Source organism: Zootoca vivipara, chromosome 3 (genome assembly GCF_965207765.1).
Source record: "Zootoca vivipara chromosome 3, rZooViv2.hap1.1, whole genome shotgun sequence".
Lineage (NCBI taxonomy): Eukaryota > Metazoa > Chordata > Lepidosauria > Squamata > Lacertidae > Zootoca > Zootoca vivipara.
In genome coordinates, this window is record NC_142586.1 from 38,964,648 (window position 1) to 38,976,836 (window position 12,189).

General features: G+C 42.4%; 1 protein-coding gene across 1 annotated transcript in view; it reads right to left on the minus strand.

Annotated features, from left to right (window-relative positions):
- Nucleotides 1–12,189, minus strand: part of SNAP91 (synaptosome associated protein 91) — a 64,237-nt gene that overhangs the window by 12,626 nt on the left and 39,422 nt on the right. Inside the window, exons 14-21 of the mRNA XM_088665941.1 lie at nucleotides 11,091–11,194; nucleotides 7,105–7,119; nucleotides 6,752–6,931; nucleotides 3,279–3,386; nucleotides 2,372–2,662; nucleotides 2,075–2,155; nucleotides 1,852–1,923; nucleotides 914–997 (exon numbers count right to left, since the gene is read on the minus strand). Of these exons, the coding sequence (XP_088522067.1) occupies nucleotides 914–997; nucleotides 1,852–1,923; nucleotides 2,075–2,155; nucleotides 2,372–2,662; nucleotides 3,279–3,386; nucleotides 6,752–6,931; nucleotides 7,105–7,119; nucleotides 11,091–11,194 (935 nt within the window). The remainder of the gene's footprint in view (nucleotides 1–913; nucleotides 998–1,851; nucleotides 1,924–2,074; nucleotides 2,156–2,371; nucleotides 2,663–3,278; nucleotides 3,387–6,751; nucleotides 6,932–7,104; nucleotides 7,120–11,090; nucleotides 11,195–12,189) is intronic.

A 12,189-nucleotide genomic window follows, 5' to 3' on the forward strand; every position in this document is an offset into this window, starting at 1 on the left:
GATCACAGCTCTTCTAGAAGAAAGCAAAATAAAGCTATCCTATACCACCCTACTGAATTACTAGTTTGCATTCGCTGATCTGAAGCAAATCACTTAGGTACAGTCTAGCTGAAGGAAGGAGAAACATGTGGCATTCCAGATGTTGCTGGACTCCAGCTCTCATCAGCCCCAGCCAACATTGTTAGTAGTCAAGGATGGTGGGAGTCTGGTCCAATAACAGCTGGAGGGCCATAGGTCCACCATTTCTGTCTAAATGGAAGCTCAGCTTTCTGCAAAAAAAAACACCTCCCTCCCTGCCATCATTGGCAAAGTGACTGAAAGCCTGATTGTACAGAAAATAAACACATGTATGCAAATATTTTAGAGGGAAAGATTTCACAGGCATTCAATGGAAAAAGCATACTGTAATTAAGGTACAGTCAAATTCAGATTCTCAAATTTGTAAAATTTGATAAGCTTCCACAATTTTGCCCTTCTGTATCAAATTCCACAGAAGTGGGATCAACGCACAAAGCTCTCCCATTTGAAAATACATCAACAAAAGTTTCTGAACTCCATTCCTTACTAGTTACTTAAAGATATTAGGCAGCTGGAAATAGAAACCACACAAGCAATATAAAAGCATCACTGCAAAGCACTCTATTTATACACACTGTAGGTGAAGAATGTAATAATTCAAGTTATTTAAGCAAGAAAGCAATTCCATGCATGAAATGTTGCTGAAAATCAGGAGAGTGGATGGAATAAATAAAAAGGCTAATGGTTTATTTTATAGCAAACAGTTTAAATGCATATTCAGTAACAACATCAAAACTATAACCAACAAAACTGTTAAGGAACTTAGTGAAGAAAAATGAGATGGAACTGAAATGAAATGTGAAGTTCTCTAATGGTGAGAAGGAACAATACCCACCACCAAACAGGTCAATCACACCTGAAGACTCCACTTTAGCTGGGGAGGCAGTGGGCAGGGACGATGGTGCTGCAAATGCGTCCACTGCAGTAAGCATGATATATTTAGTACAAGCAAATCAGGAGTGATGAGATCCAACTACATTGGATCCATGAAAACACAGTAAACATTGACTTCTGAGATATCAGCACACATGTTCCCTTTACATTTCTCATGCAGTATCCAAAATTTAGTTCTTTCCACTATAGTACTTTAAATAAGCATTTTGCAAGCAGTGCAACTATTTTAACACACACAGAGAGTTCCGTGACCGTTTCTATTCATCTTCTATACATACAAACGTTATCATACATTATTTTTCCTTGATACCCATAAGGATTTTAAAAATATTTTATCACTCCGCTGACATCTTGTGATAATGGCTCATCTATGAAATCAACTGACCCAAAAAGTACTTTTTACCACAGAGAGAAATTTTCATATTCAAGTCCTTCCCTCCAAATTCCCTGTATCTACCAAGTCATGCTACCACTACTACTTGTCATTGTCATGACACATCTGCAATATGATCTTAAGCATGGCCACTAAATCAGAAGTTCTATTGAGTTCCAGGTCTCTACAGAGTCTGCTTAACATTGCCACTTCTTTGTTTTCCAGACTACCTTGCAACCTTTATTGTCCTTGCCACACATAGCAGGTGGTAAGATTCAAACCCAATGGGACTTCCTGGAAATAATTTCCCAAATACTCTGGGAAATGTTGTTCCACAAGTTGCTTCAAACTTCAACGAAAATGCATACAGAGGAGAGATCAGCTTTGTATCGATGAAGAAAATAACCACTGACTCTTCAGCAGCTCAAACTGAGTTGTATTTAAACATACTTGGGAAGGGAAGCGTCGTGATAAGTCACGTGAGAGAAAGCAACAAGCACACTCACCAGATAAGAGATCAGCAGTTAGAGAACTCTCAGGCACAGGAGAAGCTCCAGTTGGTGGAGAAGAAAAAGCATCTTGCAGAAGACAAAGAAAAATCAAGTAGAAAACAAATGAAGATTGGAAACAGAGAGAGATGCTTCACACAAAATACTGGTCAAAATAGAAAAGCAATTAAGAGAAGGAGGAGTTTGGGTTTTTAAGGGAAAGGATAGTACTATTCTTTACCTGTACCAAACAGGTCTATGCTAGGAGTAGCGTCTGGCTTAGGTGCTGCAGAGGCATCAGCGGGTGCAGACTCAAACAAATCTAAGATCAAGAACACACATGTCTTTAACTCATTTCTGGGAGACAAGACTTGGCAGTTTTTTCAGCTTCGGCATGGAATTTTTGTTTGTTTCTTTCTTTCCAATTGTCACAAACAGTATACGTGCAAAAGATTGTTTGCATATGCTGTACATCCAGGATCAATTCCCCCAGAAACATTCTTTTTTAATTAACAAAAAAGAGTTAAAAACAAATTACCACCAAAGATATCTAGAGCAGGAGTAGGAGCGGAGGAGGTGGTGGTGGTGGTGGTAGTGGTAGTAGCAGACGTGGTAGCAGTAGTGGTAGTGGCAGTGGCCGTAGTAGTAGCAGTAGTAGCAGGGGTTGGAGGGGCCACGGCAGCAGCTGGAGTAGGAGTAGTTGCGGGAACTGAAGCGGCTGCACTAGTTGTAGGGGTAACTACAGGAACGCTGGTCTCGGTGGGCTTCATAGCAAAGAGGTCCAGCTCTGGAGCAGCCTCTGCACTGCCTTCAGATGGGGCAAAGGGGTCTTGTAAAAGGAAAGGGCAGAATATATACATGGGATCAGTAGGGAGGGAGATGGGGAGAAACCACACAGAGTGTGGATTAAAACCACACACAGAAAGAGAGAGATATATATAGTATATTATGCATACACACAAAACACAAGAGATCATTAGCTAAACCTCCACCATCTTTACCATCAAGGGGTAAATAAACACAGCTTTCCCCACCCCCACCCCTAAAAAATAAGGTTTTTTTAAAAAGCTTCTAAAGTTATAGTAACTCTGTTATAATGTTATGGAAGCAACCACAGGAAGCAACCCACTGACTGACCTTTAACGTTCAGCATTGTTAGGATGTTTCAGTTAAAAAGGGGGTGGGGGAACTTCACTGGAAAAGAAAAAAATTAACCACATTTTCTCTACACATGCTCTGGGGTCTACAGATGGGGGGGGGGCTGCTTGATAGATCAGAACTACCTCCCAAGCTGTTGGAGAAAAGATTAAAGGAAGTCATGGGGTGGTGGGGGAGAGAGAGAGAGAGAAAGAAAGATAGAGACAAACAAACATACTGCCATGTAGTTTATTTCAACAGTACGGCAAACACGACAATGACGGACTAGCTAATGAGATGGAACCCACCATTTCCTGAGCATGCATCAAGAGCTGCTGCTACAGGGGTTGGGGTAGCTGGTGCTGCCGCCCCTTCAGCTGCTGCAGGGGCTTCACCAGGAGAAGCTGCAAAGGCATCTTGAATGCAGTTTTAGGAACAGAAATTAAAGAAGGATTAAAAGAAGAAGAAAATATAGAAAGAAAAAAAAGAACCAGGTTAAAAATGGCATAGAAAAGATTCCCTTATACAAACTGGAAAGGCAAGCCTGTTGGTGGGGAGGGCCCCACCGGAGTTTTTTGGGTTGTTGCTTTTTGTTGCAGATACCAGCAGGTAGTTTTGTTTGCTCAATCAACTTGTAGTAGGTGAGGATGCAGAGACAGCCTGCGGGTCACAGGCAAGATATGCAGGATAGCGAATAGCGACAAGATATTCATTGTATAAGGGTTCTGAATAGCATGCTCATGTAACAACCAAAATAATTTTTTTTAAAAAAAGAACCAAAATAATGGACTGTATACAATTAGGATTAAAAAATTGTAATTAAGACATTGACGTTGTCCTATTCTGTCAAGCTCTCTCATACATAACTGAACAGTAATTCTAAATCTTGGGCATTTCTTAAGATTTAGGAACCAAACTGTGCCAGCAGTCTTCAACTATATGTACTATAAACTGCAACAATTCCTGATTTTATGGCAATAGGAATGGAATAGTGGTGTTCATTTGCTCTAAATAGCTCTTGCAATGTGACTTGAATCACACTGATATTCCAACATATACAGCCTACTCCCTAAGGAGGTGAATTACTAGAAAAATAATAATCATAATCTTACACTGAGTATATATCATCTTCTTAGAATTATATACAGTAATTACAATTTTTGGTTATACTGTCCTAAGCAGTTTGACACCCTTTTCTTCCACACTATCATCCACACACCATGGGTATCTAATAGTGCCTTTGTGCAATAATGGAAATTACTCTAAAAATTTCTAGAGTCATAATCCAGCAGTAGTGTGGGATTTTCTAGCTCAGACTGTTTTCCATTATCAGGATTAATCTAATACAGTCATACCTTGGAAGTCGAATGGAATCCGTTCCGGAAGCCTGTTTGACTTCTAAAACGTTCGAAAACCAAACCGCGGCTTCTGGTTGGCTGCAGGAAGCTTCTGCACCCAATTGGAAGCTGCGCTGGGCGCTTAGGTTCCAAAAGAACATTTGCAAACCGGAACAATCACTTCCAGGTTTGCGGCATTTGGGAGCCAAAAAGTCCAAGTTCCAGGGCATTCGGGATCCAAGGTACAACTGTATGGGGAACTTAGTAGCTGTATGCAGGCAGATACGCTAATGCATTCTATAAATCACAGGAGTGGGGAGTGGGTGTGCCAATTGGCTCTGCCCACATACTGACTAGCCCAAGTCCCTGGCACCTGCACATAAATGTGTCTGCAAGAAAGGAGCCTCCATGCATATAACTGTATGTGTGAAGGCTTCTGTCTACATGATCTGGATCATTTGATGATTGCAACAGAGCAACTGACAGTGGTACCATTTCCTCCCCAACTGCTAATTCCACAGTGCCATCTGGATAGCCTTTGTAAGCAACGCCACTGCTGCCGCCATGCAGAATGAATTACAGAGGACAAGTCCCATTTCAAATTGTTTTAAATTTAATTTAAAGTCTTGACACAAACCAAGCATCAAAGGCTTCCATTGCCCATCTGGTTTTGGATTTGATACTTCCTAAGTATAGTGGTGAAGAAGAAAGCAGCTCCTTCCCACCTTCCCCTTCATGGTACTATTATCCACTGTAGACTGCTCTATGGCAATGCAAGTATCCAGCCTAATCCATCATCTGTGAATGGATGGGTAGGTGAAGTGACTAGGGTAGAAGAGGGGGAACTGAAGAAACCATGGCTGTGGGGACATTAAAGAGAGGAGGGTTATGAATTGCAAACTAGCATCCCTAAATCTGAATACTGTACCATGCAACTCCTAAAAAGGAAGAAAATGTTTTAAGTTACAATTTGTCCAAACACAAAAGCTTTACATGCAGTTAACTTAGGCATGGCATTTTCATGTTAAAAATATACATCTTCACACACACAAAAAGTTACTGATGCCAGCTATTCTAAAAAGCTCATGTTGACATGCGTCTGAACTGCAACAGAACCAAGCTAAAGCTGATTTCACACTACTGAAGAGCAAAAGAAGAAGAAAATAGAAGAGCAACAGGAAATGGAATCTGCCAAGTTCTCATTGCCCTGAAGTTGTGTATTCTCCATTTAACACATTACAGCAAACTGTATGGCAGTTGTCCAATAATTAACTGAGAACATTTCAATTTTCAAAAGTTCTGATTTGACAAAATAATTAAGAAGCTTTATATTAAAGCCACATCAAAATATTGAACCTAGACTCTGAAAATGGAACACAATTTCCTAGCTGCTGTATGGATCATGTCTTGCTCACCCGAGCAACCTCCTAATCAGCCATTTGTTCTTTTTGCACAATGCTGTGTGTGTGTGTGTGTGTGTGTGTACTTCTTCTGAAAAGCTTGCTTTAAAACAAACCTTCGACTGTTCATCTCTACATAGTTCCATCCTTATTTCAAATATTGTGATATATCGATATATCACAATGTTTGGCTGGTGATATATCTCAGGGTTGAAAACCAGATATCGCCTAGACCTACTTTGAAATACTGTATAGATTAGCAGAATAGCAAAACGAGGTAAGAGAATGGCTGAGCCTCCCTCTCTCTCCATCAGCCTTTGGGATGTTGCCCAAGAGGAATAAACCAATGATACCTCTTCCTGCAGTGCAAACATTTTAGCATGAAACTTATCCTGTGTCAAGACTAGGGTACAATCCGTAGGATTTACAGCACTAGTAGAAGCAGCTGCTGCTGTGTCAACAGCGGGTCTGTGGTAGAGTCCCAAACATGGAAAGCTTGTGCAATCTCCACAATAAGCTTAATAGTAACTAGTTTCAGTGTTATCACTTCCCCTTCTTTCCCCAAGCATTATTCACAGCAGCTACATGCTGCTTACTATTGGAGCTTTCCTCCCATAGCACTGGCAGCTTCAGAGGTGGGGTGATTTTTGTCAGGACCACAGCATAGAGAAAAGGGTTGAATCCCACTCCTCTTTGGCCTGGCCTTCCTACCTCCCATGGCTTTTTGCAGAGAGAGTGATATAAGCAACTTAATATTGTGTGTTTGCCATCCCTTGGGCCCACTTCAAGTTTCCATGGTGATCAGTCCCAAAAGCAACCTTGCCTTTGGAAAACTTAACACGCAAATTGGGCTATCCTGAAGCTTCCAGGTGTAAGTATTACATTTTGTCAGTTCTGTAGCGAATCTATGAAAATCAGTGGGTTTCAACAATGTTTTCTCATCCTTTTTTCTTGGTTTTTTTTTAGAGAGAGGGGAGGGAGGGAGGGAGGGAGGGAGGGAGGGAGGGAGGGAGGGGGAGAAAAAACCTCAGTGATGAAACTAACCTCCAAAGAGATCCACTTCAGCAGAGGTAGGAGCAGCGGCAGCTGTAGATGTAGCAGAAGCAGGTGCTATTTCAGTAGTAGTAGCAGCAGCAGCAGCAGCAGCAGCTGGGGTGGGCTCTGTTGCAAACGGATCTGAAATCTGTGGCTCAGAACTAACACCGGTAAGCCCAGCCAGACCATCTACAAGTCCATATATGAAGATCAAATGGAAATAGTGAGCAGGAGAGAGAGAAAGAGAGAAGGGGGAAACAAACTAACACTACATTGCAAAAAAAAGAGTGAAAAGGCAGGACTAGGCTAATTGTGCATTAACAATTTGGAGGAACTGGGGTTAGAAATCAAGCATTACTCACCCTCTCCCAAGAGGTCTGCAGCATTGTCCGTTAGAAGATAGCAATGTAAAGAAATAAGAGTTAATAATAACTGCCAGGGCCAACATGCATGCTATCCAGAAGTCATTCTCTGCCAGCGTGGGGCTATTTCAAATCAACAGGACGCTGCTCTAACTCCAGACATGCCACAGGTACCTTGCATATGGTTTTATAGGATGTAGTCTGCTTTCTTTTTTTCCAAAGCTCCTAAAAACAAAGACTTAAGTGACCGAGACTTCTCTGAAACCATTTCTACCACAGCTTCATCCAACCACATTTCATCTTTAAAAATAATCTGGACTCATCTGATGCATCACCCCCCCCCATATGTACCATTTTATTTTCCAACACCATTGGGAAGATTAATACCACTTCACCCAACTGCAGTACATTCAAGGAGTCCATCATGAAGTGACACAAAAGTGTCACTATCCGACAGGCAGCAAAGGTTGGTGGGTGCAAGTACTGATCAAGCCAAGTGCAACATACATTTAAAAAAATTATTGAAAGGGTACAGTTCAGGCCTGTCCCATCCCTGCTCTCCCCCCACCCACCCAGAAAGCATCTCTTCCTAACTTGCAAACCCAGACCTTTAAGCCATAATCTGTAGATACCAGAGTTAGCTTTGAAAGACTCAAACTGGAAAGGACCCTTCCCGTCTAAATGGACAGAAGCAGACAGCTAGGTTTATTGTTCTTGGCTATAGCTCATGGTTAGTGAGGAAAGCATTAAAGAACAAGCCCTGGTTTTTTAGAACTTGCTCAGACAAACTCTGACCCGGTAAGCCATAGTTTGGGCTTACCGCTCCAACTAAATGACGCAAACGTAAGAAAAAGTAGGCAACACAGATGATTCCTTGTTCCACTAACTATTTTGCGGTCTGAGTAAGCAGTGATGCACTAAGAAATGTGGTACTCTCCACTTTTTGTGGGATACCAGCTCCCATCAACTCCAGCCAGCAAACAGAAGAAAACATGCTGGTGACCAAACATGCCTCTTCTCTCTGCATCAGAGGCACAGAGAAGAAAGCTTAGCAAGAGGTCACAACAATAGGTGCTCCACTGCAAGATAGCTTGCAATCTAGCTGTGTATTATCTGCCATGTGCATCGCTGAAACTCTGCTTTCCAATTCAACACAAGAAGAAAAAACCTTGAACCCTTGGTGACCACAATGTATATCTTGCCAGGCTGCACTGGGCATACCAAGCCATAAAGTGTGCAACCTTGACTTTGGGTGTGGATTGAACTGGAGGGAAGTTGTTTCACTTTAAATTTTCCTCTTAGGCAGCATGCCTACTGCCTCTCTTTCTCCTGCAACTCCCCCAGTGCCCCTATAATAAGCTCTAGAGGCTCTCTCAACCTTCTGGAGCAGATTTTGGGGGGCACAGGGGGAGATGAAGAGGTGAACAGTGAAAAGCAATGCCCCACTGTGAAGTGGATCTTCCATTACACAAGTGGATGGACACAATAATTAATCTGCTAGCCAGTTCATCACCATGACAAGAATGCAAGCTTATAATTTATAGGTATCACGAGAAACCACTTTCATGTTTCAGAACTAAAATTCCATTTAGAAGCAACGACAACAACAAAAAAGAGATTTGTAGCACCTTAAAAGACTGATTTATTATGCTACCAGCTTTCATGGACTGGAGTCCACTTCATCAGCTAAATGAGATTGATAGATTTCTGCTCCATACTGATAAACGGTGCCTTCCATCTGGACAACAACTTCCAGAGAGGAACCAGGTTTAGTCTGAAGCAGACCCTAATCTACAAAAGCTTATGCCATAATTAATTGTTAAGCATTTTTAAAAATTGCTACAGGAGTCTTGGTAGTTTTTGCTACAAGTAGACTAACATGGCTGTCGTTCTGGAAGTTGTTAAGAAGCAGCGTGTGCATAGCTCGAATCAACACAATTTATATTTCAATTCACAGAGTTGAACAAGACACTCCCTGCCCAGCAATAAATTAGCTGTATTATAAATCTATACTCCTTTAAGGTGATACCTAAGTTCTGCATCTCCTGCCTGTTTTGGGTGCTCATATAGCCCAAGGTTTAATATTCTCAGTAGGTGTAAGAAGGTTTTCTGAGTTCTGGCAGCCTCCACTGTGGTTCCAGAGTACTGCATATTTAATGACAATTTAAGGCATTCGGGGTTTAAATGTCACATTCCTTCTACAGAAGGGGAGAATTAAAGCTCAGCATACCTAGGGATATAGTGCTCTTGTTATAGGGCAAGTCACACGTAAAATGAGAACACATTTCGGGATCCGCATTTTATTACACTAATGGCTATGCAGAGATCAGCAGAAATAGAGACCCACTTTGGATTCAACCACACTCATTCGCTGTACACTTGCCAAAATTGAAAGCTTTCAAAACATGGTTTTCTTTGTGAAACAGAATTCACTATGGAATAATGAAAACTTTGAACAGATAGGCTGAATCCAGACCTCCTATTCTGAGCTTTCTCAAAGTTCCTTATTAAAATGAAAACAAAATCAAGTTGTTTGGGGTTTTTCTTTTTGGCAGATTCTTAATATTCCATGGATCCTACCATGCAAGTGCTGCTGCTATAGTGTTCTTAAAAAAAAAAAGCTACAGAAAACAGTAGTGAATGTCAAAGGGTGACACTATCCATCTATCCATATACATTTCCAAAGGACCTATTGGTTCTAAAAAAAAAAAAATGGTTCGAGATACAGTGAGAACATCTAGCGCTATTTCAGGATTTCTTTTATAAGCGGTGACCCACGTAGGAGGATGACCGTACGCCCTTACCAGGGGGTATCATGGGCTAAAGACTGTGCAGGTGCAGACCTAATGGATCCCATGCCAAGTGATGCCATAAGACACCCACTGGCATGAGAAACCTCTTCCTGCACCTGTTACCCAGCAAAAGTCTTTTACTTATCAATACCCCACCCAACTGGCCACTACTAATATTTCTATGTGCCACGTGATCCACCTGGAACAGGTAAAACACAGAAGCTTGGGGAGCTACATCCCTCTCCCCCAGCACCCTGACATGCAATATCAAACTAGAAACCTGAAGTAGCAGCAAGTGACTGGTCTTCATCCAAGTGGTTGGAAAATTAATGTGGCCTTCTGCCCACTTTTAAAATAGTAAGGTTTGTTTTGTTAAACGCCACCACACAAAAAACATATAGCCCTGGTGTTGGCTAGTTCCAAGAAGGATTCTTGTCACTTATTAAGGGAGGGGGGTGGGAGTGAGGCAAGGCCCTTCTCTAGATACTCCAAAATCTTTCCTAGTAATCAGTGGCTCAGCATTTTTTCCCCTTCAGAATAACGGTTCTGACAAGTTGACAGTACTGCACACCATGAAGGAGGAACTGATCCATGCCATGCTAGACCATGGTTTAACATGGTATCCAGGAGCTGCAAGAAGTCTTAGGCTTGTGTGCTCTCCCATCCTGCGTATGCAAGACAATTACATTGGCAACATTTGCTTCCTTTAAAGCTGGCTTGTTGTTGCCTGAAAATCCAAGATTATGGTTTACACCAGCCTTCCCCAAACTACTGCCCTCCAGATGTTGTTGGACTACAAATCCCATCACCCCTGGCCACTGACCACACTGATTGGGAGAATCTGGGTAGGACAGGTTGCTTTACACTATGGTTAGTTTAAGAAAAGCAGTTTCGCAACCAATGCTCTGAAGCAATTGACCAGAAAATAATGAGTTAGTGGTGCATTGTGATCCCAGGTTCCCATGCTACGACAAGCCAACACTGAAGGAAACTGAAGGAAATGCTTCTCCTTCTAGCTGTGTGAGAAGAAGTGGGGCGGGGTGTGGGTGTGCAAGGCTCCTTACAACTTATGCACAGTTCTGTAAACCATGGTTTAGTGTGATGTAGGAACACAGCCAGGGTGCAGTCAATGCTCAGGGGTCAAGGATTATTCTAAAAAGAGTTTTCAGAGGTCTGTGATCGGAAAGTTTTTACCTCCCCATGAAGTTGCTCCAGCAGAAGCTGCTGAAGCTGCTTGCGCAGTAGTAGATGTAAAGTCTGGCTGAAGGTCTAGAAGATCACTGGAGGGTTTGGAAGCACTGTTGCAGAAATAAGACAGAAAAGCATTTCAGGATGAATGGCCAAAACAGCCCAAGATTACAGTACCCGGACAACTTTATTTTCTACCTGTCAGGGATGTATGAAGAGCTGCTCAAAAGCTATTCTACACAGATAAGTAAAGAACTGGAGCCAATAAAAAAATTCATTTCAGAAAGTTTGAGCCTGCTTACCACCCTAACTGAATTAGTTAAGAGACAAGAAGCCGCTTTCCTTCACATAAGGTAAAGGTAAAGGTAAAGGCGCCCCTGACCATCAGGTCCAGTCGTGTCCGACTCTGGGGTTGCGGCGCTCATCTCGTTCTATAGGCCGAGGGAGCCGGCGTTTTCTGCAGACAGCTTCCGGGTCATGTGGCCAGCATGACAAAGCTGCTTCTGGCAAACCAGAGCAGCGCACGGAAATGCCGTTTACCTTCCCGCCGAAGCGGTCCCTATTTATCTACTTGCACTTTGATGTGCTTTCGAACTGCTAGGTGGGCAGGAGCTGGGACCAAACAATGGGAGCTCACCCCGTTGCAGGGATTCGAACCGCCGACCTTCTGATCAGCAAGCCCTAGACTCTGTGGTTTAACCCACAGCGCCACCTGGGTCCATAACAACTAGCAATTTGGCTAATGAAAATGAAACCCAGCTGGGCCTCGATTACAAACAACAACAACAACAGAAACAATTCAGCTCAGGAGGGAGGGTCCCCTGTTTCCAAGAAACCGGCCTTAAAGAGAAAATGCCCAATGCAAAAAAAGAAAAAGCCTAAAAACATCAAATTGGGAGGCAGTAAGGGAAAGCCACCCTGTCGGACTAAAAAAGATGAATTTCCAAAAGCTCTAAGCTGTTGGGGAATGCAACAACAAAGAACTCAGTTTCTACAACGCAAAAGAAAATCACAAACTCGTGTGCCCCAATAAAGCATTTTGTCTTCGCTATCCCTCTGTCCTGGTCAGTGCCTTGTGGAACTAGAAGCAAGACATTGGGGGATA